General features: G+C 42.0%; 1 protein-coding gene across 1 annotated transcript in view; it reads right to left on the reverse strand.

Annotated features, from left to right (window-relative positions):
* Nucleotides 1–1293: 1293 nt before the first annotated feature.
* Nucleotides 1294–26928, reverse strand: part of LOC101857031 (zinc finger protein 236) — a 49573-nt gene continuing 23938 nt past the window's right edge. Inside the window, exons 17-36 of the mRNA XM_005100730.3 lie at nt 26659–26754; nt 25175–25282; nt 23883–23978; nt 21913–21992; nt 20946–21234; nt 19890–20151; nt 18305–18492; nt 17394–17592; nt 16510–16680; nt 15765–15919; nt 13392–13577; nt 12784–12894; nt 12246–12483; nt 11030–11271; nt 8438–8734; nt 7064–7189; nt 6721–6861; nt 6307–6468; nt 5482–5650; nt 1294–2711 (exon numbers count right to left, since the gene is read on the reverse strand). Of these exons, the coding sequence (XP_005100787.1) occupies nt 2326–2711; nt 5482–5650; nt 6307–6468; nt 6721–6861; nt 7064–7189; nt 8438–8734; nt 11030–11271; nt 12246–12483; nt 12784–12894; nt 13392–13577; nt 15765–15919; nt 16510–16680; nt 17394–17592; nt 18305–18492; nt 19890–20151; nt 20946–21234; nt 21913–21992; nt 23883–23978; nt 25175–25282; nt 26659–26754 (3702 nt within the window). The 3' untranslated portion in view covers nt 1294–2325. The remainder of the gene's footprint in view (nt 2712–5481; nt 5651–6306; nt 6469–6720; nt 6862–7063; nt 7190–8437; nt 8735–11029; nt 11272–12245; nt 12484–12783; nt 12895–13391; nt 13578–15764; nt 15920–16509; nt 16681–17393; nt 17593–18304; nt 18493–19889; nt 20152–20945; nt 21235–21912; nt 21993–23882; nt 23979–25174; nt 25283–26658; nt 26755–26928) is intronic.

A 26928-nucleotide genomic window follows, 5' to 3' on the forward strand; every position in this document is an offset into this window, starting at 1 on the left:
ACTTGGGACGTTGCGTTACCTAAGACTTTTCTGCCATCCCCCTTAGTTTTGCAAGAGAAGCCACAGACATCATACTTTACCTTTCTGATCCAGCGGCCATCTGAGTGAGCCACTATCATAAAAAGTAAAAGTTGTCTTTTAGAAGTCTCTCTCTCAGATCTGTGTTTGGAATTTATCAAAGTAAAAAAGAAACAAAGGAATGAGAAAGCAGTGCAGTAGTGACAGAGCAAAGCACTTGCCACAGCACGGATGGCGGACAGTGTCATAAAACATGTCACTTCTAACACATTATAAATCAACAAAATATGTCCATCAGCTAAAAACCCATGTTACCAACTATATTGAGTTCGTCCTAAAATGTTTTAACTAGGAAAATATAATATCCATCAAACAAATAGATATATTTAAAACTGTGCAATATCAAATGACATTGTTTAATTGTCAGTCATTTAAAGCTGTGTAATTCATGGCCATAAAAGTTCATAAAACAGGCCAAAAAACAAGAAACTTCTGTGCAAGAAGCGACACTTGAACCCTTTACCTACCTGCTGTTGAAGCTAGAGAGGTGAGCAGAGTAAGTCTGATTCCGTCTAAGGACTTCTCTGTTGACACCCACCCCTTGGCGCTCATATGACCTTATGCAGTTGCAAGCGCCGTAAAACCCTCTACTAAAACTAAAACTCTCTCTCTCCCCGTGCACCGACCCGACACCGACAACCCCCCCTCCTGAACACCACAGCTGTGTATGCACCATCACCACACACCACCAGTCTACTAACCCACACTGTGGGTGCCACACGGCTCAGAACTGGCATTGTCATCTTGAGATCAAATGGTCACATAGATCACAGCTAAACGGGTAGGAAAAACATTTCTTCTCCTCCATATCTTACATTTACTTACAGAACTGAAAACCATTTGTACAGCTACAAAATTGTACAGAAACAATTTACAAATATACAGCATGCTAAACAGACAAAGCAGTATAAATTGTTCAATCATATTCATCTGTCCTAATGAGGATCATACGTGGCTCGACATGGTGAAATCAGGCGTTTGTCAAAATAATCAAAGTGAAGAAACTGGCATTTTTCCAAGGGTTTGCGAATTTTCATCGAATTTTTGTTTTTCGGCTTAACACCTTTCACGCCTATTAACACATTTCTTTGTGGATTTTTCTGAAAAATGTTGGTTAAAGGCACCAAAAATGTTAATTTTCAGTTTCCACGAACTCTCAAGCTAAGGAAATAACTAATCTTCAGCGGCCATTTTCTCAATAATTTTTACCTCTGAAACTAGGTGATCCCCAATCTCTTTCATTCGCAAATATCTCAACTTCTATTCAAGATAAATGGATATTTTTTTCATCCAAAGCAAGACAAATGAACACAAGCTTTAAGATGATACCAATAACTCAACATGCCTCAAAATTGACAAGAGCCTGATTTCATCGCGTCATGACACATATGCTGGACTTGCCATAAAAAAACCTGTGCTTCTGGAGAAAACTTGCCAATAAAATAGCAATGCTATATATACACACACACACACATATATATTTTTTTTTTGTGTGTGTGTGACACTGTATGTATTGAGGGCAATAGCTGAAGTATCGAAACAGGAGGTTTTGACAAAAATCACTTTTCGACATAAGGACACCATAATTTAACTGGTTTCTCATGAAGTGGTGAAACATAATCATTATCATTTGATAACAATTAAACCCCTTACCTCTTTTTAGGTACCCATATCCCTAAATTTCAGAGGTGAAAAATGTCTGTTCTCGCACGACAAATTCATTTTCTATCAGATTCACAAAGGTTATTGAGCATGGTACAGGCTAGCAGATTTGGAGGAAGCTAAATTTAAAATATCTGACTGCAATCAGGAACACTCAGTGAGCACCATATCCCATTCTCTCAGCAGAAACTTTGAACACACACATCACTGTGTACACATTCCCTGTATATCATTACATGGCTGGCATGAGCATAAAGATATCAGTGAGACATCAATACAGTAAAACAATTCAGTGTGTGCATTTGTAAGCATTCAAGTATTCGCAAACGTGCATAAATTACACTCACACGTAACAAGCACACAAGTGGTTTCATATGTACAACATCAGAGTATCAATGAGAAAAAGCAAATGTATGTACACACATACATCCATGCACTTTCATGCACACACCACACACTCACTGTCTACACGTATTCACCTTCAACCCACCGGGAAAACTGCTCAGTGAGCAAAGAAGTCGAGCACACACCACGAACACACTCTGTCTACACGCATCCACCTTCATCAACCCACCGGGAAACTGCTCAGTGAGCAAAGAGGTCAACCACCTCCGCCAAATCCATACCCTCCGCCTCCATAACCCCAGCGACCCCTACGCTGACCTCTGAACCCATTCCACCCTGACCCTCGCCCATCCCCTGCTCGCTCCTCCCCGGGAACTCTGCGGCACCGGTGGAGCTGGTAGAGGGCCCGGCCCCGGCAGCAGAGCGGGCCAGATTCATGGAGCTGACCATGTCGGCGTGGTGGGCCCTCTTGATGTGTGTCTTGAGGTTTCCACTCTGCACAAAACTGGCCGTGCAGTACTGGCAGGCGTGTGGCTTCTCCCCGCTGTGCTTGCGCAGGTGTACCTGCAGCGCATTCTTCTGGTTGAAGGCCTTGGAGCAGATGTTGCAGGTGAAGGGGCGCTCACCTGGAAATACAACAAGGCGTCACTTTTCGCCCAATTCTGTTACTTTTAGTTAGCGGGACTAAGCAGCTCGCCGGCGCTTCCCTGCTCAGGGGTCACACATTTTATGAGTCCTGAAGCTACTTTGGCAGTGTTCGTTAAGAATTTCGCATTTTTATCTATGTTTGAAACGATATAACTTCTTTCCCACCTCACACAGCAAACCATTACACTGATGTACTAAAAGCTCAATGTCTTGAGATTTACTCTGTGTTAGAATGGTTAATTTCAGTGCCTTAGTTTTTGCTCTAGACAAGTGTTTGTAGGGTACCCAATTTGTTCTATTTCAGATAGATACTTATGAATAAATTATTGATTACTTAAAAATGGCTTGACAGATCTCTCCAAAATCAGTGGTAAACTGACTACGAGTATCATGTCTGTTACCACGAGAAATCTTAAATCTGCGCGGGTAGTAATAAATGCTTTACCATTTAGTACACAAGAGAAAGGTACTCTGCATTTGTCTATGAATTATGCTGCGTCTGTGGCAGCCTGCATACAGCCAAGAAAGATATGCGATTTTTATTTTTTTTAGGCCCACAAAACTGTGTGAATACATGGGTGGAGATGAATTACTTGTGTCGAATAAAGACAATGACTGCTAAAACATTTATTCTTAGTTTTGTATCGGAAATATGCGTGGTCACTTATGAATGTAAAGAAATCAGAACGTTCAAACACATTTCAAACTCTCAACAGTCTGTGAGAATTTACCAAAAAAAAGATAACGATTCATTGTCTCACAGACCCTTGCCCTTTATCATAAGGTACACCAAAGAGTCTACATAACAAGAGGGGCCACTCCTCTCTTTGAGTCAATTTAAAAAGTGTCCTCAAAATTCGGTGGCGCCCTCTTCGCAAATGCGCACCCTTTGCAAACAGAGTTACCCTACTTGAGTTTAAAAAATCAAAGTGAAACTAGCAAGTTTTTGGATAAATTTCGGAAGAACACTTTTTTAAAATGGTTATGCTGACAAAAAACCTCTTCCGGGTTATTGTTTTCTTCGTTTAATTTGACTTTAGAATGAAAGGCGAGAGGTCATTAAAAAATTTTTTTAACTAAAACTCTGCACTGAACGAACCCAAACTGCTGATGAACAGCAGTCAATCTGCGAACGCAAGGAGGTGCTATTCCTATTCTTCTTCCGGAAAACGAAAGAGAGCTTCAAAACAGACTGCAGCGCCATCTGAAGCAAAGAGCGGACTTCCGGCGGACACTTTTTTGGCTGAGTGGACCATCTTATTATGTACTATCTTTGGGTACACTTAGCACAACCTTTCAAAAGACATTAAGAAGGTCATGTCAAGTTCCGCCTTTTGAATGGTGCATTTGAACTCTTCAACTTGCATGACTTTGCTGATGTCGACTCTCATGTTGAGTGGGTCTGGTGTTTTGATGATTTTCATTGCCTCCGTTTTGCTCGTGCTGATCTTCATGTTGTGATCTTTGCAGCTTTTGTTCAGTGTCTTTTCGTCGTCGCTTAGTATGCTCTGATCACAGGCAAACAGAAGCTTACTGATCGTGTTTTCTGGTTTAGCTTTTGCTGTTATTTTGTCCACATATATATTAAAAAGAGTTAAAGGGATAAAGCACATCCTTGTTTTACTCCTGATCTTACTTGGACTATTGTGCTTTTCCAAGTGGAGTCTTTACTATTGTTTTGCCATTATCAAACAGTGGAATCCTGTCGTAACGAGAGGGAGGGGACTGGAGCGAAATGTCCGTTATAGTAGGACTCTCATTATAAGGGATACAGTAATAAAATCAAAGGAAAGTAGGCCAAATCTCTGAGTTTGGTGTTCCGTTTATTTCTTTTTATTATCTCCCCTGATGATGATTTTGTTCAACAAGAACTCTATGTCTTACTTGATCAAAACTCAAATCAGGTTTCTTTCTCTAACGTTAGCAATGTTGACAGCTCGGCATTGGCGATCCGAAAGCAAGGGTTCTAGGCCAACTCGCCTGCTGTGTTGTTCCCCACCCTACTACACTCTGTGGTGCGTTCCGTTTGTTTGCGCACAAGTGGTACACAACACCACACCCAGCCTACGTCACATATTCGCTCTATCCATCACACCACTGTGACCTCTCCATCCCCGCATCGGAGAAGTGAGAGACATGGTAGGTCTAGATAATCTAAACTAGGCTGGCCCTGCTTGTCTGTGCATGCCACAACCTCCCCACTCATTCGCTCCGGCCTTGTTGGCACACGTGGGCTCTTCCATTCCTTTTTTCGTTAGATCACCAACAAGTTTCTCAACTGGCGAAGTTAATAAATATTCATAATTGGCCTATGGGCTGTGCACAGCAGCAGCAATATTCGGCTATAACCGACTCGCGTGTTTGTCAGATTGCGCTATAGCAGTATTTTATTTACAAAGATAAATAAGTACAGAAAACAGGGTTTTAGAATAGTGTCTTTATAACAGACTTCTCGTTATTTCAAGACTCATTATAAGTGGACTTCACTGTAGAGTGCCACAATGATTTCCAGATTGCGTATTCTTCCTGCACTGTCCGCAATCTGTCTTGGTGTACTCTGTCAAAGGCCTTTCATTGGTCCACAAAGACAGTGTTACGTTATAATAAAGCAGTACTATCATGCAACCTCCGTAGGATATAACCAGAAATAATTTTCAAAATGTGACTCCACTGGTTCTTCCCCTATTTTCACCTGTTTCGGAAAACCTAAAGGGTCAGATTTTGACGTGACCGCAACTTATCACTCACCTGTGTGTATCCTCATGTGCCTCTCCACCTGACTCGGCTTCTGAAAGGCTTTCTGGCACACGTTGCACCGATGGGGCGTGGCCTTGGGCTTCTTGGCCACCGGGCCCGGGCCGTGAGTGTGCATATGTTCTCGGAGGTGAGCTGCGCGCTTGAAGCCTTTGTAGCAGATCTGTGGGATCAGGGAAAAACGTTTTAGAAAGAGTTTTACAGCCATTGCAATCCAGTTAAGTCATATTAGTACCAAAGATAAGTGGTGCAACCAGATTGTAACATAAAATTAAAGTAAGAGAAGAGATAAGGACGATAGATATTTGATCAGAAAGAAGAAGCAAACCACACAAGAGTATCCAGCAACCACCCACAGGGGAAAATATGTAACATTGTGTAAAATCTATTTCAAATAGTAAGGAATGTCGTTCCTGGATAGTTAGCACAAGAAAGCTTTCAAACTTTCATCATCACAAAGTTCGGATATGAAAACATTTCAATAGAGCAAGCCTCAGCCCAAAAGTTATTTTTTCACCTATTTCCTATCCCATTCCAGCACTCTCCAACATGTCCCGACTGCACGTTCGCCGACACACCCACACGCACACACACACACGCACACACACACACATCCACACGCACGCACCCACACGCACACACACCCACACGCACATACACACACACATCCACACACACACACACCCACACACGCACACACGCACACACACACACGCGCACACACACACACACACACGCACACACACACACACACGCACACATCCACACGCACACATCCACACGCACACACACACACCCACACTAACACACTATACATACCCCACAGATATGCTGTCGCTCTGTACCCTCCTGCTGCTGCTCAGCCAGGTTCACCACCTCAGCCGTAGGGATGAGAGCGTTTGTGTCGACTTCTTCCTGGTCCTCATCTTCTTCATCATCATCTAGCGGGTTACCATGGTGACCCATGCTTGGATTCTGGTCCTAGAGCGGGGAAAAAAAATGTCAATATCATAATGCTGAAAGACACTACTTTTTCACAAAATCCAAGACACTCATCGAGGATATTTGCAACTGTGTGAAAATAAGCTTCTTTTGCAAAAGACAAGGGGGGGAATTATAAAATTCTGCCCCTTTTTTATTTAATTTTTTTTTATCAAGTTTTTTTTTTCAAGCACATTTCTTTAAAGGTCATACTATCACAACCAACAGCAAAAACAGTAGAAACATATTCACCAATTGTGTAATGTGAACCATGCGGGCATCATCTCCAGAGAGGGTAAATTTTTGGTCTTCCTCTTCAACTTCTTCCATCTTCACAAGACCCAGACTTGTGCCTGAGTTGGGGTGGATGTTCACAGATTGGACTGCCAAACGCTGCAAAGACAAATTAGAGGCAAAACACATGAGAGACAGACACTGTGAAAGCACTGTTATACAATCCGTAAAAAGGCTATTTCTTAGATGAATCTGCATAAGCTCAGGGGGACACACACACACACACACACACACACACACACACACACACACACACACACACACACACACACACATACACACACATCAGCTTTGTGTTTACCTGTCCATCCACTGTGACATAGGCTGTACTCTCCGACTCCTGACCCTTCACCCCTTGGTGACCTTGCAGATCCTCCATCGACTGAACAATCACGTTTGGATTTACACCATCAGACATGCAGGCCGGCTGTGGAGAGACCAGTCCAAAGTTTAGACAAAACATTCAAAATCTGCAGTTTCTCAATAGAAATAAAAATAGTAGCTTCTTGCCTAACATCAACATACTGTTAAGCTTCAGACAAAGTACAGAGATTAACTAAACTAATTTCCTTAATACATAGGTGGACAGGACTAGATCTTCATAAGCTAGGAACCAGTCACAACTTAAAACAGGGAGTCAAGTTTAACTATGAAGTTGAGGGTCACCTCTTGGGTAAAATTCATAAAACAATAATCCCCCCCCCCCCTCCCCCCACATCACCCCCAAGTTGGATGAAGATGGGAGTGGGAGAGGTGGGATGATTAAGACAACATTGAACAAGAGCTCTACACATTATTGTTGATGGTGAATTTAGTTTTAGTAGTTACTAGAGAGTACAAAACTAAAGGGGGATGAGAGATACACCTATAGATGTTTGATGGGAAAGAAGTAGCAAACCACACCAGAGCACCTGCCAACAGCCACACTGATGGCAAATAGATGGCGATATTTTCACAAAACAATCACAGAAGACTACTACTCTCCCTGCAATTTCCAATTAATTGTACATTAAAAAAACATTTCAAACTCAAAACAAAATGTCACCACACCTACCAAATATTTAAAAAACAAACTGGCATGCCATATATTTCAAACAGAAATTTGGAAAATAGCTGAAATTGTCATAGAGAAACGCTACTAAAATCTGCAATAAGAAACGGATGGAAAAGATCCCACCCTAGTCACAACAGACGTGACTCTTACTACATGCTAAATAGAGCAGACCAGGTCACAATCTTTCCGACTCCATTGTGGCCACAACACTCAAACACCATATGCACGCTAAATTAAAAGTAGCAAAGTCCGCGATCTGCAAATGTGGACACGACCAAGAGGATGCCAACCATATCCTTCAGCACTGCTTGCGCTGTGCGACCCTTCGTACAAAGACGTGGCAGAATGTGACCCCTCTTGAGAGAAAGCTCTATGGCAGTCTCTCAGATTTGAAGTGGACTGCACAGTTTGTGCCGGACTGACGGTCTAGCTACCGTCATCGAGAACAAGGAAGAAGAAGAAGCCCTAAACAAAAGTGGTTGTCTTAGGCAGACATCTTGGATGGTGTCATTATATTTTTAGTAAGTGTTTTATTATGTCGGTGATTTGTGAAATCTTTGTAGTTCAAAATTTAATATATCATATTTTCATAGAGAAAAAAAAAATCCAGCAATGATTTACCTGCAGCTGGATTCCCTGTAGAATGGTGTGCTCTCCTGCACTGCCCATCACAGCGTCGCTGGTCACGATGCCGTGAGACAGCTGTCGGCCAATCAGAGAGTCCGACACCGACATGCTAGTGGCAATGAGCCTGTCCTGGCCCAGCATAGCGTCGGACACCTGCCCCGCCCCCTGGCTCAGGTAGTTGTCCTGAGAGGTGTGCACCGACTGACCCAACAGAGAGTCTGTGGCACTGGTGTGCATTCTGGGCGACGGCTGACCGAGGAGGGCGTCAGAGACTCTGTGAGGGGTCATCACCTGAGAAAACGCACAATGAAGATCTAATTAGAACCAAGTCAAAACCAAAACATAGCATGACGTGCTTCATGAAATATGCCGAACCCAAAATAAGGAGGCTACCGATACAATTTGTTTTAGAACACATTTGAACCTAGAATAAGGCCATCTCATACAATTTGTGTCAGGAGAAGAGCTTTTCTTGTTTTAGTAGAAGTTTTACGGCGCTCGCAACTGCATAAGGTCATATGAGCACCAGAAGATTAGAGCTGTTACAAGAGAGTAACAAACATAAAAAAGAAGTAGGGGAGATAAGGAAGATAGATGTTTGATAGGAAAGCAGAAGCAAACCACACCAGAGCACCCGCCTTACCCACGAAAAAGAGCTTTCCGCCACCGAGGACACAAACAAAACTGGAAAAATGCAAATCCGAGAACATAAGAGTGACTTCAGCTAACGGCAGCTCACATGGACACCTACACTCTCCTTATCGTTAAACTCTATCATACATCACTTTTTAACCTTTTTAACCCTTCCAGCCCCAGCCATTTTTTTGCACTCCCAAACCCCAGTCCCAGCCAATACAGTAGTATTTCAGAAAAAGAGGCATGCATTAAAAAAAGTGATGTTATGAGGTTTAGATAATAACATATAACAATCTTTAAAAGTAAATGAACAAATATTATGAAAATTAACATTTAATTAGGTTTGTTAATTTCGAAAAATGCGCAAATTCAGTACCCCCTAAACTGAGAATATAGGCTCTTGGGACAGTGGGAGGTACAAGAGCTGCTGAAAATATACGTGCATGGGGCTGGAGGGGCTAAATGGCGTATGGTGGAGTCTTACACTAAGCAGTCCATATTTATTAGAATCATTATGCTCAGCTTCCAAATCACGTTTAAAATTTGCATTCCTTACAACTGGTGAAAAGATCACCCATGGGGATATCCAACTGCAACTCTTCGTAACAGCCAGGTCAGCCTTCAACAAAGCCTTAACAAGAAGCACAGGCAGCAAGCAAACGTAGCCAAAAATGTGTTGTTGTTACGTTGATGTTGTATAGATCCACAGCTAAAAGCAAAAGCCTTGACAATTTTCACAATAATTCTACTCTGGTTTTCTTTTTCGATCTAATAATACAAATTTCTCCATCTTCCAGTACACTGTTGGGTTTATCCAGCCTACATCATATACTTTATTAGGAATTTTGGACCACATCTACTCAAAAATAGCTTTATCATAAAAGTCAATGTCAGGTCCATATATCATTTTTTTAAACATGAATCTGATAAAAAGAAAGTCCCGTTAAAAAAACTCTAAGTCTAAACCTCAATTCAAATTAAAAAATATACCTCAGAGACAACAACTAGGTCCTTAGCCATCTTTTGAGAAAAGTTCTGGTTACAATATAAGTTATAGATGGCATACATATAAATGCAAACGTAGTACTTGCACTTTTTAGATCTGAGAATTGAGAAAGGGATAAAAATTACCCATCTGCTTTCAATGCTCGATACGGATCTACCATCAAATATCGAAACAACCCTGGAGAGAAGAAGCAGACCCAACCATTTGGCCCATGTGGAACATACAGCTCTAACTATGACGCAGAGAGAATCGCCATAGTAAAGACCCTGGAGCAAATCACCCAAGACTTTTTGGAAGGCGCAGTAACACCAGGGGATGTTGTTGTCTTCTCTGACTCAATGTCAGTACTCCAAGCCGTTGAAGGAGGAGACTACAGAGGTGACGTTCACTGCCCAAACCTGGCAGTTCTTCAACGCAAACTCCTACACACACCTACAGGCTTACAAAGCCTGCTCTACTCTGGCGTTGACCAGATGACAAGGACATGTGGTTACTTGAGGGAGGCATTGCGCTGCCAGAGCGAAATGCTTGCAGCTAAAGGGATTTGAAAACAACAACAACAACCCATCTGCTTGTTTAACGCTACGTGTGCGAGTTTAATGCCACTTCCTACATTGTTAAGTAATTAACCCTATCCGTACGTCATGTTTTACTATTGTATCCATACGACGTGGGGAACTCTGTGCCACCACTTTCCAAAGAGGAAATTTACTCGTAAATCCGATCTGTATGCTTTGCATAGCAGTCTGTCAAAATGAGAAATACTGAAAGTTTCAAAGAGATCTTCGTACTAGAAGTATTCTAAAATGTGAAGAATACAACCCCGGGGGTAAAAAATGCCCCCAGGGCCTACGGATAGGGTTAAGAAGACAGACATTCGAATAGAATTCAGAAAACGTTTACGCTTGACCGTTCAGTACGGCCGGAAGAGACAAAGCATTCACCTGAGCCGAGGTGTGAACAGGCAGAGAGAGGATCTCCTGGGAGGACTGTCTGCTCTCCAGGTGCTGACCACTGACCACTGAGCCGGCCGAGGCCGTGGGGACAAACAGGCTGTCCGCCTGGACCGAGATGCCCGGCTGGGACTGGTGCACCAGCAGACCCTCCGAGTTACGCATCTGGATGATGAGGCCATCCGAGGCCGCCGGGACACCTTGTCCCATCAGACCTTCCGTAGTTTGTGAACCTGAGGGGGGGGGGAGAGAAACAAACAACAATGAACAACCAGTTGGGGAACACCCTACACAGAGCTCCGTGATGACAAAAATGATGATTTTAGTTTTAGTAAGTGTTTTACGGAACTTGAAACACAACAAGGTCATGACATAAGTGCCGAAGATTAGAGGTGTTACAAGGGAGTAACAAACACAAAAAAGGAGGGGAGATAAAGACGATAGATGTTTAATAGGAAAGAAGGAGCAAACTACACCAGAGCACCCGCCAACCACCCACGCTGAGAGAACTACAACAAACAACCGGTTGGGGAACACCCAATTATCACACACTCTTTAGTAAAAAGTTAGTTGTTGCTGAGATGTCAACAAAACAATGCCTGGGTTGTGTCGGATTTCAAGGTGAGGACCTACAGGTTTCCCACTTTCCCAATGGTGGTTTTGTTTGGGGGGGGTTGGGGGGGGGGGGTGAAATTTATCAAAGGATTATGTATTTTATAATGTCATTGGAAAGGTCTTTTAAAGAGGAATTTTAAAATGTTAGTCAGAGACAGCAAAGGCTGGTGAAAAAAAGTTATTTAATGAAATGTAACCTCACCTTGACGCAAGCAACACAATCAATGAATATCACCAAATTTCGTTTAATAATCAGACCTGCCACTCTTTAAAATCTAAAAACCAGGATCTCAGGGGGGAAAACAGTGATTTGTTGAAAAAAAATTGGGATCTGCGACAAATCACCACGGCGACTGCCAAGCTGACTAAAGAATTTTCCTGCGGTGTCCATATATATATGTCTCAAGTTGGAATGCCAAATCGATACTACTCCCATGATAGTTGAAATAACACATGCGAGCAAAGTTCCAACACAACTTGGGCCATTCAACTACTAAATTCTGCATCGATATTTTGGGAAATATTGCTCTGAGTTCCGGCTGACAAAAAGTTAATTTAACAGGAGCTTCCCGCAGCAACAACCAATCCTCACCATCCACCGATTGTAAAGTCTGCGTAGTCATCATGGCGTCAGGGTTGGACATGCTCTGACCAATCAGATTGTCCGAGTTCACCGGCAGGGCTGACGAGACGACCACGCCTCCCTGGGCCGCCAATTCCACGCCTACTTGGGAGAGGTCAGCTGTCAAGGTCGGCTGGATGCCGCTGGGGTTTATGGTGATGAAACCGTTCTGCTGAAGCTGCTGGAACACTGAGGCGTCAATCTGGACCTAGATTGTAAAGAAGGTCAAAAGAAATTTATCATAATGAAACAAATATTAAGTCACACCTGAGATAACAAAGCTAAAGAAAGTTCAAATTAAACACAAACCAAAAACACTGACAAAAATCTAAAAGACACCAACACTCTGACCTACTACATTAAGCAAGTCATGATTTTCAGGATTCCCTTTTGATGCAAATCATCCTCTTCTATAAATTGTCCTTCTCTCACATATATATATAAAGATGGTAAGTAGTTCACATACAAAATTTAATGAACATTTGAGATGGAAAAAAATGTTACTAACTGCTTGCTGTAGCAGTCCAGGGTCAAGGCCAGACAGCTGGAAGCTCTGGCCCAGCTGGTTGAGAGGTGCGGTGATGTGCAGCTGGATGCCACTGTCCAGACCTTGGAGAACCTGAGAACACAGTAACAGCCAAGAATTAAGTTATGCTCAAGTCTTTTAGTGAGTTTTGCGGCAATTGCAACGCAATTAAGTCATATAAGTTCCAAAGATTACAGGTGTTATTAAGCGAGTCATCATCATCATCAGAGCCTTTCACCCCTGGCAGGGTATAGGCCACATTCAAGCTCCTTCCATTTATCTCTGTCCAGGGCCATCCTTCCTAGCTCATTCCAAGTGAGCTTCATCTCTCTCATGTCCCTTTCCACACATCTCATCCATGTTTCTCGTGGCCTACCCCTGCCTCGAGCTCCCTGTGGGTTCCACTGCAGTGACTGTCTTGTGATGTTTCCGCTGGGATTAAGCGAGTAGTAAACATAAAAAAGAAGGAGAGATATTGACGATACATGTTTGATAGGAAAGAAGGAGCTCACCACACAAGAGCACCCGCCAACCACCCACCAAGAGGGTTAAAAAAGTTAAGTCACAAATGACACTGAGAGTACACGCACCTGTGTGGGCAGTCCTTGCGGGCCGGCGTTGGCAGCTGCGCCAGCGTCGTTGACTGCCAGTTGTACGGGCATCATGGCCTGGCCGGACAACAGAGGCTGCTCCACACTGATCACCTGAGAGCCCACGGCCGGCTGCTCCACGCCCATGACTTGTGTGGCCAAAGGCTGCTGCTCCACCGCAAGAACCTGAAGTTAGCAATGATTGTGGATTTTAAAAATTGTTTTAGTGAGAATTTTGCCGTACTTGCAACACAATTAAGTCATATAAGAGCCAAGATGACAATGCCAGTTCTGAGCCGTTTGGCACCCAAAGTGTGGGTCAGACTGGTGGTGCGTGGTGATGGTGCATACACAGCTGTGGTGTTCAGGGGGGGGGTTGTCGGGTCGGTGCAGGGGGAGAGAGAGAGTTTAGTTTTAGTAGAGGGTTTTACGCTTGCAACTGCATAACGTCATATGAGCGCCAAGGGGTGAGTGTCAACAGAGAAGTCCTTACAGGGAACCAGACTTACTCTGCTCACCTCTCTAGCTTCAACAGCACAAGGTCTGCTTCGACTATCAAGGCACCCCGCAAATAGCGGGTCACATGAGAGTGACAAACATACAAAAGAAGTAGAGGAAAATGACAATAGTAATGATTAGGAAAGAAAAAGCAGCCGTTCCATGTTGCGGATCAGGCACAGTTATGAGCGTGACATGAATCAGCCCATTTACAATTCTACTGTGCTTGAACGAGAAATGTCCCCCCTTTGAGAATGGCCTAAAGACACTACAGTCAGTGGCACTGCCCCAGGGGGTAGCGAGAATTTTGATGTACTTGCAACACAATTAAGTCATATAAGGGCAAAGATAACACGAATTACAAGAGAGTAACAAATACATAAAAAGGAGGAGAAAGGCGGACAATGCATGTTTGTTTAGAAAGAAGTAGCACACCACACCAAAGCACACAGCAATCACCCACACATAGCTGCCACTCAGAAATTTTTTAAAAGGAGGAAATTCACGCGAAGGCGTACGCGCGCTCTCCGAAACCAGTGAGATCCAGAGGCAATATATACTGGAAAATCTAGCCTACGATTTTGGAAGGGAAAACTGTCATATTGTTAACCATAGGCAACTGAATTAAAATGTATTTAAAAAATAAAAAAACAACCATAAAGGCAGTAAGTTGACTAACAAGCATTCGAGTAAATTTGACACGGTTTGGATTTGGTGACTAAAAATCCAGTGTTTTTTGCCAGCTGGTGTCTCATAAAGAGATTTCTTTCACTTTAAACTTGTACATAGACGTAGAGCAGTATCGGATCAAGGATGCAGGCACTCCTGTACAATTGCGGTCCCGTTTGCATTTAGTGCCCCTGTAGTGTGTTTCTTATTTAGATATCTAAACTGAATTAAAATTATAGCCTAGGCTATCTAATCTAGATATATCTAAATATGTGTAGATCAAGATTATATCTAGAGATAGATTTTCTAGATCTAGATCTAGATTCACTTCCACAGCAGCCACAATAGCCGTCATGTAAACAAACAGGACCGCAATGGTACAGGATTGCCGCGGGCCGCGATTTCTTTCGCAAAAAACAGCTAGTTCAATTTTCTAATGAACTTTTCAAGTTGCACACCAGCTGCTTCTTTCTCATTCCAGCTCCTTTTATTTTTGCATTCTGCATCAATTTTTCTCTCGAATTTCCGCCAATTTCAATGACAACTCGGCGCGCTAACGTCCCGATGCCCGATCGACACTGTGCTGCTCCACAACAATAAACACTGTGAAACTAGCACTGGGCCTAGAAGAACGGAAGTAGAAAGCTACGGGCGGACATGCGCAAGCCGCGTTTTCGTCTCTCTCCCGGTTCGGTGTTTTCCGCAGGAAAAAAAGTATGAAATTTGCGACCAAGAGCGGTCCAGCGGAGGAAGGAGGAACGTTGGGGGAAAAGCTAGATGAAGCGGAGTTTCCGCTATTTAGCGGAAAAGTGGCAGCTATGCCTATAACAATGATTAAATACGACTGATGTGATTATCTCTTGGGAATTAATGTCCACTTTGCATCCACAGAGGCAGTGGGAGGGTACCATTGGTAGGTACTCTATCATTATTAACGTTTTGTTGTTTCTGTTTGTCGTTGGTCCTTTTGCTTTTTTCCCCAGCACTGGATAGCATTTATGTGATCAGCCTATTCCTATAAAGGTTTATTTTTAATTCATTTAAAACTAGTGCAGGAAAGACTCTCCTCGGCTCAGATAAAGTAAAGCTTTTCATTTTACAGATGTGAAAAACGCTTTCATTGAATAAGCCTTAGCTTTCATGTGAAAACACAGAACAACTCAACAGCACGAGTTAGTTAAATAGAAGTACTACCAAATCACTGACCGGGTTTGTCACTGTGCTGGTCACTTGTGTATTGTTTTGCTGGCCGCCGGTCAGGATAAACATCTGGGGCTGAACAGCAGCGTTGTCCTGTGAGGTCTGTAACAGAGGCTGAGGGGCCGCAGCTTTAGGCGCCTTCTTCTTCGTCGTCGCCTCGGCTGAAAAAACCAAAGCTGAGTTTCGTAAACATGAAAAACTAGTTGGTTCCGCTACTTTGCTCCCTACTTAGAATAGTGGCAAAATTAAATTTTATCACACTTTTTTGGAACATTTTAGTGCGGAACTGGCAATAGGAATAATAATTTGAAATAATAAAACATCTGCAGTAATATAATTTTTACAAACAAACGATTCAGGGTTTTTCATTTCCAGTACCAAGTGTAACTTTCTGCCAACTGACATCCTACTGAAATGTATAACCCTATCCGTACGCCCTGGGGTCATTTTGTACCCCCAGGGTTGTATTCTTCAAATTTTAGAATACTTCTAGTACGAAGATCTTTTTAATCATTTTGACAGACTGCTATGCAAAGCGTGCAGATCGGATTAACGAGTAATTTTCCTTTTTGGAAAGTGGAGGCACAGAGTTCCCCACTTCGGATGGATACGATAGTAAAATACAACATACGGATAGGGATAACAAAAGAAAAAAGGAGCTCCAAAACATGCAGGTAGTCCTTTTCAGTCCCAAGAAACAAAAGACAATGTCTACACAGACCACGAGACATGACTTCTACGCTGCACTCACGTCTAAAGTGTGCAGCCATGTGAGACTTCCTGTGCCCTGAGGTCCTGAAGCGTAGGTCACAGTGGAGACATTTGAAGGGTTTGGCGCCTGTGTGCAGGCGCATGTGCACCTTGAGGCTGCCTTTGGTGGAGAACATGGAGTTGCACACATGGCACAGGAATGACTTCTCAGCTGAAAGCAAAAAGAGAAGTGTGAGTTTTAGAAAGTTTACTTTTAGTAAGTGTTTTACGGCACTTGGAACACAATAAGGTCATATAAGTGCCAAAGATTAGAGGTGTTTACAAGAGAGTAACAAACATAAAAAGGGAGATGGGGAGACAAGAACGATAGTTGTTTGATATGGAAGAAGGTTTGGTATATAATAATTGACAACAAAGACGACATCGTAAAAATGATAATCAGTAAAAATAGGAACAGATTACTGAAATAACCAATTTCCTCATGAGCAGCAAAGCAAGCTAAACAAACTGCCCGATAACTTTGCAGGTATCAAAACTTGGGGTCAAATAGCTATAATTGCAGCTCAGGGTCACACTGAAGGTGTACTTGTGCATCTCAACAGAATCTCAATTTTGAACAATTTCAAGGGGTTTAAATTTGCCATCTTTGCACAACATGGTGCATTGGTGCATGAATGTTTTGTATTCACCCGACTACCAATGGCCACCCAGCCCCCTCCCGTAATCATATCCCTTTTGAAAATATTGAGAATATTTTTTAGTTCATGACACAGAGACCAAACTTACATCCAACACCAACCTTCAACCTTTTTTATGTAAGGTTTTGGTTCATGCAACAAGCATACATACTAATAATACTGAGTCAAAAAAAGTTCCTTCGGCCTATTAAGTGTTCCCTAAAGTGAGAAGAATTTAGTAACATACCAGCTTTATGAGTTCTCATATGAGAATCCAGTGTAGACTTGACGGTGAAAGATCTGTGGCACTCATTACAAACAAAGGGTTTTTCTCCTGTGTGTATCCGAAGATGTCGCTGTAGATCACTGGGCTTTTTAAAACTCTTGGGACAATGATTGCACATGTTGGCAAACCGGCCTCTTCGAACCGTCTGATTTTGCAAGTCCTTGAAGAAAAATAGAGTGGGACAACAATGTAAGATCTACTTCTCTCAAAAATCACGATTAAACATATGACGAAAATTCAAATAAAAAACTGCTTTAGAAACGACAACGAGTTACATCTGCAGAGTACAAGTACACAGCTACAACAAAAAATTGCTTCACTTCAAGCATGGTAGATCAATACCCCCCACCCCCCCCCCAAAAACATTAATTAAAAAGCAATCATCGCATCGAGAGAAAAAATAATACTAACTAAAGATGATCCTGCACATCAAGGTTGGGGGGGGGGGGGGGGGGGGGGGGGGGGGGGTTACTCTAAAGCAAAGGTCTCGCACGTTACTTCTAAACAAAATATGTACTGAACATCCCTTTTAAAGGGTGTCTATTCCCAAGCACCTATTTCACTTACGACCAAATTAGAGTAAAAGTTGTTCCCACATCCGGTCCGGACATTGGGGATTGCCTTGTTAGTGAGACAACTTCCTGGGCCTTCAGCATATTGTGGTAGGGTGGCCAGTTCCTTTCCACGCCGCCTTTACTTCCCCAACTCAAAGTCAGGTACCCATTACTGCTGGGTGGGCAGGAGGGGGCGGAAAAAAAAGCGTGTCCGAACTGAGGCTCGAACCTCGGAGACGAGCGCACTAACCGCTCCGCCACCGCATCCTCTAAATTAGAGTACATCATACAATTCTTTCTTTTCATCTCTGCACTAACCTTTGGCATACTAATCCGATCTTTCTCCGAGGCAGACTCCATGAGTATCTTCTCCGAAATAGAAACCTGCTCCGGGGAGAAGTAATGTTGCTGTAGCAGTAATCTGCGCCGCGATCCTGAGGAGCGCTTAGGAGCTTGGTTCTCGTCATTCTGTTTGACCACCACATTCTGGACCACTGGCGGGTTCACTGACGACATGATACCAATAATAATAATCATAATAATAATAATGATGAAAATAAAAATTATAATAATAACAATAATAATAATAAAAATTCCTATGTCAATGTCCGACGATGACAAAATCAGTACTAAAGGACAAACCGCACCTTAAAACAAAATTCACTCTACAATGGGGGGGGACACAATAATTGCAGGTACTACTAAATTAGACTACATGAACGGACACTTCCCTGATAAAGGCGAAGATCACAGCCAACAAATACTTTTGGCTAATTATGTTTTAGGAAGATACAAATGAGTGATTACGAGAAAGAAAATTGTTTGACTTTTCAATATTTGAATAATATGCATTTATCTAAATTTCAGGATAGAGTGCTTTAAAATATTATTCCATTAAAAGGTAGACTTTCTCCTTAATTCATAAAAGATTAGTCAGCACAGTATGTCTTTCTGGAAACTAGGTGTTTTACGGCACCACTAGCATTATAAAGTCAATAAAATTTCATGAAGTAAATTGAGAAGGTGGCCAACCACACCATCCAAAACAAAAAGGTTTAAAATTAACATTCTGTACATTTTCAGACAATCACCGTTAAGCATGTAGTTTTTGTCTTCCCTGTATGGTGTCAGATTGTGAATATAATAATAACACATACATGTTAAAGCTTGTACCCCTACTCCTAGATCGGGTTGATGAGCTAAAATGTATTATTTTCTCAACAGAGACGGGTGTATGACAACTTGAGACATTCTCAGCTCTGCGAGAGGTATTCAGAGCAAGCTATCATTTTTCAAGCACTCAATCAATAACACACCGACATTAGTTAGCTAGGCATCCATTCCCATCTGGGCGAATTTGTGCCACTCAAAACCCTTAATTTTGTGTTTATGAGTCAGTCTGCCTGACCAGAGGCAACTAATGTCAACAGAGTAACTACAAAAACATGAGAGAAATATCAAGTGTAAATTTCTTCCACTGAGTTTTTCTCCCACTCTTTTTACTATTTTTCTCAAATTACCAGAGCTATTCATCAATCATCAATGCCTTTCACCCCAGGCAGGGTATAGGCCACATACAAGCTCTTTCCATTTATCTCTATCCTGGGCCATCCTTCCTAGCTCGTTCCAAGTGAGCTTCATCTCTCTCATGTCCCTTTCCACACATCTGATCCATGTCTCTCATGGCCTACCCCTGCCTCGTACTCCCTGTGGGTTCTCTCTCTCTCTCTCTCTTCTGGCGCTGTGGCTTCATAAACGGTCAGCGATGCCGACAGCATGCAGGAACTCAACACTGTGGGTTCCCCTGAAGTGACCGTCATGTGATACCAGGGCTATTGCAACATTCATAATTTATTCATACTAAAAAAAAAACCTGTGAGATAATATAGCCACAACTGCTAACCTTGGCAATCTCTCTGGTGTCTCCGTAGCTGTGCGGCATTCTTGAGCTGCTCGTTACACATGGGGCACTGGTAGTTCTTGGTGGTGTGCTGCATCATGTGTCGGCGCAGCATCACGCTGGAGGTGAAGGCCGCGCTACACTGCGGGCACATGTGGGAGCGGCCCGTGTGGGAGCGGAGGTGGTTCTTCAGCACCAGAGCCGAAGAGAACGATTTAGGGCACTCTGTGCACTGGAACGTTCCGTCCCCTGACTGGTGTTGTTGCTGGAAGGAAGATCGAGGGCAGTTATAAGGCATCGTCAGCAAAAAAATACAAAGTAGATGGTTGGCAGGTATTCAAGTGTGGTATTCTCCTTCTTTCCATCAAATATCTATCATCGTTATCTCCCCTCCACTTTTTTTTTTTTGAGGTTGCATATTACCCTCTTATAACATCTCTAATCATAGGCACTTTTATGACCTACTCTTATCAAAACTTTTTAAAAAGCCAAAATAACCAATCAGCAACTTTGGACAAGAGCTGTTTTATGAACATACAGTTTTCTGTTATCATCACTTTCAATGTCAGCATGAATGAAGTTGGGTTAGAATCTTAAACAACAAAAAATCGCAACAGGAATATTCTCAAGCAACAAGCTTCTTTCTTTAAGCAGCTCTATCTCTAGATTGAAATCTCCCAAACAACTTCCACTACCACCAACCCGAACTGAAAAATTAACCCCATACTCTAGCATGGAAGAAGCATTTAGTTTTTGAAAGGGGTCCTTTAATATTCTATACTTTCTATAAGCTTTAACCCTATCCATACATCATATTTTACTATCGCATACATATGACGTGGGGAACTCTGTGCCGCCACTATTCAAAGAGGAAATTTACTCGTTAATCCGATCTACATGCTTAGCATAGCAGTCAGTCAAAATGATTTTTTGAGAAATACTGAAACTTTCCCAGTGATCTTCATACAAGAAGTATTCTAAAATGCGAAGAATACAGCCCCAGGGGTACAAAATGACCCCAGGGCGTAGGGATAGGGCTAATGTGCACTATATATTTACCTTCATATGGATGGTCAGATGTCCTGACTTCTTGAAGACTTTCGAGCAGATGAGACACCGGAACCCACGGTGCCCCACACCGGAGACGCCATTGTCTAGAGAGGAGAGCTGCTGCTGCTGTTGCTGCTGTTGTTGTTGCTGCTGCTGTTGTTGTTGTGGGTCGAGTTCTCCATCCTCTCCTAACCCATCTTCCTGAAGAACACCTTCCTCTTCCTCCTCCTCATCTTCCTCCTCTTCCTCCACATCATCCTCTACCTCATTACCCTGAGGAACCTCCCCAGGGTCCTCCCTGGAAAAGACAAGAGCATTTAACATTGCGAGACGAAATTTAAAAAAGAGTGCTTAAATCATTTTCATGAAAAAGGACAGTAGAAACAGATGATTTACAAGAGTAGGTCAAATCAGGTCACCTATCTGAAGGCAAACCAGAAAAGTATACTAGAGCAAACCATAAAAACATACGAAAAGTAAACCTGGTCAGTTCATTGAAAGCAAACCAAAATGTCCCTATATGTAATAGAAGAAGCAGTAATTTCCTCATCATTAGAATGATTAAATACATAGCTCATACGGACATGTTACCTTATATATCCCTTATAAAAATTTTGCATCTCCAACGCTATGCATTGAAATGATAAAAATCTATGTCAGAGAAGTTGAAACATCAAAATTTTCTCAAGCAAAAAGTGCTACTGAGAAGTTTAGTTTTAGTTTTAGTAAGAGTTTTACGGCACTTGCAACACAATAAGGTCATATAAGTGCCAAAGATTAGAGGTGTTATAAGAGAGTAACAAACACAAAAAAAGGAGGAGGGGAGATAAAGACGACAGATGTTTGATAGGAAAGAAGGAGCAAACCACACCAGAGCACCCGCCAACCACCCACCTACTGAGAAGGACACATGGAAACTTTTGACAATGGATAAAGCATTTATTACAGAGGAATACAAGCAAGACACATCACTTACATAACAGACATAACAGCAGACTGATTAGTGAAGGTCGTATCCAAGACACTAGTGCTGACACTGGGCTTCCACGTCGTCGCCTGACAAGTACAGAAATAAAAACAAAAGCTGGTGAAAACTTACTAACTCAATCTCTATCCTGACCCAACCTAAGAAGATTTCACATTAACACCCTTGAACAATCTGTTCATTCAAATCCATCACTTCAGTCCACCGGTGGATAATAGGATGTAAATGGTTAAGATCATTCACACACTATCTTATCTCTAAATCTTTCCTGACCCAGGCCTAAGAAGATTTCACATTAACACCCTTGAACATCCTGTTCATTCAAATACACCATTTCGGTTCACCGGTGGATAATAGAGGGTAAATGGGTAACATCATTCACACACTATCTTATATCTGCTCACTCATTCAGTCCCACTGGGGAAAAGAGTGTAAGCACCTTCCCAAACAACAAAAAATACTACTCCCTACAGCTGACAATTCCACCTCCAATATTCCAACTCTTAACCATTTACCAATAGACAAGGACCAGATTACACCCCCATGAATAAATACATTAGAAACAGTTGAATCATCAATTTTTTCAAGTTTTTACGTTTTCTAAACTTAAAAGCTTATTTTCTCAAAATTAGATCTTTATACCCTACCTCGCAAAATGTACAATATCTCAAAAACTACTTGAGATATCTCAAAAATTCAAAATTCACTGTGTTCAGCATTGAATGTCCCGTTAGGTACAACCTTTAACTCAAAATGGTTAAAACCCGACTTTTGGTACCTTTCTTTTGGCACACACGCACATATGGGCAAAGCTGCAAATTTTTCTATAGTTGGTGGAGTTGCCCTCTTCAATTCTTTAGAGTTTTAAAATTTTTATCGCTTGCATTCCCAATGAACACTACTTAGGAATAGATAAAGTGGGCAAACAATGATTATTTGTGAAAAATATGATGAAAGAAAAAGGAAAGCTTGACTATTTGTCTTTTTTAAGGCCACCTCTATTCTCACCCGGAGTGAGAATAGTGCAGGCGAGTCTTGTGGCTATTCTCACCCGGTGCGCGTTCACCAAATTTTGCGTTCACCCTAAACCACAGAATTCTACACTGTGATAACAGAAAAATTGTAGAATTCTGTGCCGTGAACAAACGTTCCATTACAACTGTAGCCTACTAAAAGCGTACAATTTTGTCTGTGGGCAGTGGAGAGAGAGAGAGAAAGAGAGAGAGGAGTAGCGCGAGAATTTCCGGGCAAAACAAAATGGCGACCCGCGTAGTTCGGCTCGATTCGAAAAGTTAAATAGCCGTAGCATCTTTGTAGACAACCAAATTAATTTACTTTTGTGTTTTAACATCATTTTTAAACTTTGTTTCGGTCAATTTGATCGTGCACACCGATAGACAGTATTCAGAAAGAGACAGAGAGAGAGAGAAGAGGGGAGGAGTTGATCTTGCGAGAACTTCCGGCGGGTGAGAATAGCCACTTTCCTTTTTTAATCTCAAAGATTACGATGTGATAGAAACATTTCACGGGATATCCACATAAAAATTTAAAACAAAACATATATGCACATCAAACTTCTGTCTAACTTGACACATCATTGAGCTCAAATTTTTAAAGGATCAAAACATCAAAACACAAAAGCCAAAACAACATCATTTTACAAAGTTTTTGAATTTGCATCTTATTCCTCAGAATAATATATATATCAAACACTATAAATTTTGAAAAGCCCCCCCCCCCCCAAGCATATACAAGACATTGTGCACATTTCCTGGTTACATGTACAAACCTGGTCTTTTTAGTTTTGGTCCATGTTTTACGGCACTTGCAACACAATAAGGTCATATAAGTGCCGAAGATTAGGTGTTACAAGAGAGTAACAAACACAAAAAAGAAGGTGGGGAGATAGATGTTTGATAGGAAAGAAAAAGCAAACCACACCAGAGCACCCGCCAACCTACCTGGTCTGTGAACTGCGAGCTACTCTGTCCTGTAATGGCTTGGGACAGAGAGGAGTTTACCTGTGCACTCAGCTGACCTTCCAGCTGCACAGTAACCTGCAGAGAAACAACACAACAAGAGACGGGTCAATCAAAGAGCAGTGAAACATACATTCTCTCTCTCTCTTTCTTCTGGCGCTGTTGCGTCATAAACGGTCAGCGATGCCGACAGCACGCAGGAACTCAACAGTCGCTCGGGGGTCCTTAAAAAGTGCTGAGAGTGGGTTACTGAAATGTCCCAGCAGATGGGTTCTGGCACGATAGTTGGCAGGACATCTCAAGAAAACATAGTCCATAGTTTCTTCCTCCTCCTTGCAGGCTCGACAGGCCAGATCTGGGTTGTCTGCTGGTGCAATTTTGTGGAAATATGATCTCAGCTTGGGCGATTTTCCACCAGTTCTCATTTGGTAACATACATTACAAAGAACATTCAGTTTGGGATATAACTACCATCTATGACACAAACCTTTTCAACAGAGATTCAGTGGATCACATTCCTGCTACCACACACTTTTACCTGTGACAAATACAAACCCCTTTGACAGCCATGTAATGACTAAGAAAGTTATAATACACTGGAGCGAAAAAAGAACATCTCAAAATACCTCTTCCCTGTGAGAAACCACAAAAAGAGTATTCTACGGTGTTATCTTCCTCCCACCAGAGCTGAACAAAAAGAAGACATTACACGCTTAGTAACAAACACCCAATTCACAAAAAAAACATTTATCAGTTGATGGAACTTTTCAGGAGCAGTTGGCATAGTTGGGGTTTCGTGCATTAAAAGTTGACTGGGAATTCCTTCTAATAGGGTTAAAGGAGTAATGATGTCAAAATTTTAAACAAATCTACATCTCTATAAACCTACAAAACTTTTAACAATGGGCGACATAGCAGGACTTCAAACTTAATAAACCACATAAAGCCCACACCCCAACAGAGAAGTTCAGGTTAGCAAGCCTTGCAGTCTAGCTTTGCCCCACAATTTCCAACCCCATCTCAACAGTCTTGGTCCACCATCGGTCTCCCCTCCCATCACTCCATATGCCACATAGGGTTCATCAGTCCTCTGATAACACATTGACCGCTCAGTGTACAACTCCATCATCCGTCACTTTGCAAATCAGCGTATGAGTCGTATGTCATTTTTCAAAACAGCATGAGGCATATGTCACTTTTCAAAACAGCGTATGGCAGAAGCCTTACACTGAGCAGTCACAAAATACACATACAAAGCACACTTAGAAACTCACCCTTGGAATGTTCTCCTCTCCTTGATCCCGCCCCTTGTCCTCCTGGCTCTGGCTGATGAGTTGAACAAAAGGCTGCTGGTTCACAAGTGTGAAGTTGTGGCCAAACATCTAGAATGAAAGATAACGGGGGGGAGAAGAGATCCATTTATCTGTCTGCTTGAAGAGATTTGGCACAGAGGTGGTCTTTTCTATCATCTTTTTGTCTTTAGGCAAATAAAATGAAGCTAAGTCTGAAGAAAAGTGTGATTTAGCTGACAGGCCTGCATTACCCTATATAGCCGTCAGTTCGAGCCTATTTTGAGCAAGTCTGAGATAGAGTTGTGGCAATATATTTCTGATTTTCAAAAGACTTTACTGCACAAAGGACTGTGCATCCTGGACAAACATGTATCCTCTTGCAGTCCTCTTCAGTAGCCATATAAAAAGAGGAGCATGCTTCAAAGTCTATGTTTCAAGTAATTTGTATCCCTACAAGCATACCTTTTGGCCAGTTTTTCAAAAAGATGTACAATCTAAAAATTCACTGAATATCCCAACCAAAAAGCTTAAAATCAAACATTTCTCCCAAGTCATTTAGAAACACTTTTTTACTCGTAAGAGCAATTAAAAATTGTTCATGTCCTGGCATTTCTTTCTGGAAAGGAACACTGCCCACATCGAAACATAAATCATGAACTAAACAAAACAAAACCTCAGGATTTTTTTAGAAAGGCAACTATATTTTTGTCCTTGTACCGTCTAGCACTCACATAGCAAAACAAGCACAGCAAACTGATTTTCAGATCCCGGATTTTTTCTTATAAAATATTTTTTGTATTTAAAGCCCATATATAGCAACACAACTCCACATTCCCCCAGATTTCCATACATGCGGGCTAGACTGTATCCATGTGAAGAGCACTGGGGAAAAACAACGGTAGTCACAAGCTGGAAATTGTGAGGGTGCCAATTTTAAAAGCTTGTGGACTCATAACTTCATATTTGTTTGACTGATGGTTTATTGTTAGGTGATGTTGAATGGGAAATCTAACAACAATAATCAACCAACAGTTGAACAGAAATACAGTTATGAGTCAACAAGCATTCAAAATTGGTTCCCTCACAATTTTCAGTTTGTGACTACCGTCGTTTTTCCCCTGTAAGTCTTCATATATTATAACAGGGATGCACTCAACTTTTTTTTTAAATAGCTGAAAATCCACGCGCCACGGTCTCGCTAACATAGGAATATCAATTTGAAACCCAAAGGGTGTACATAGATTCTATCTCAATCTCAATAACGGAATAGTGGATCAGGATCAAAATACCAGAAATACCGGAAAAAAAGCGGAAAAGTGGCATACCTGATTAAAGGCATAACCATGATTTCATCCCTTATCCCCTGACTGAAGGCCTGCTGTAGTGTTCATGTATTATAAGCATAACCATGATTCCATCCCTTAGTGTTCATGTATTATAAGCATAACCATGACTCCATCCCTTACCCCCTGACTGAAGGCCTGCTGTAGCCCCGTGTCCAGGGACAATGTGTCCGCGGTGACTCCACCAGACTGCAGCTCCTCCTGGCTCATCTCAACAACCTGAAACATCACGAGGAGCATTCAATAAGAGGGGCTGTTTAGTTTTAGTTTTAGTAAGCGTTTTATGGCACTTGCAAAACAATAAGATCATATAAGTGCTGAAAATTAGAGGTGTTACAAGAGAGTAACAAACACAAAAAAGAAGGAGGGGAGATAAAGACGATAGATGTTTGA

The sequence above is a fragment of the Aplysia californica genome, unplaced genomic scaffold, assembly GCF_000002075.1.
Source record: "Aplysia californica isolate F4 #8 unplaced genomic scaffold, AplCal3.0 scaffold00258, whole genome shotgun sequence".
NCBI classification, from domain to species: domain Eukaryota; kingdom Metazoa; phylum Mollusca; class Gastropoda; order Aplysiida; family Aplysiidae; genus Aplysia; species Aplysia californica.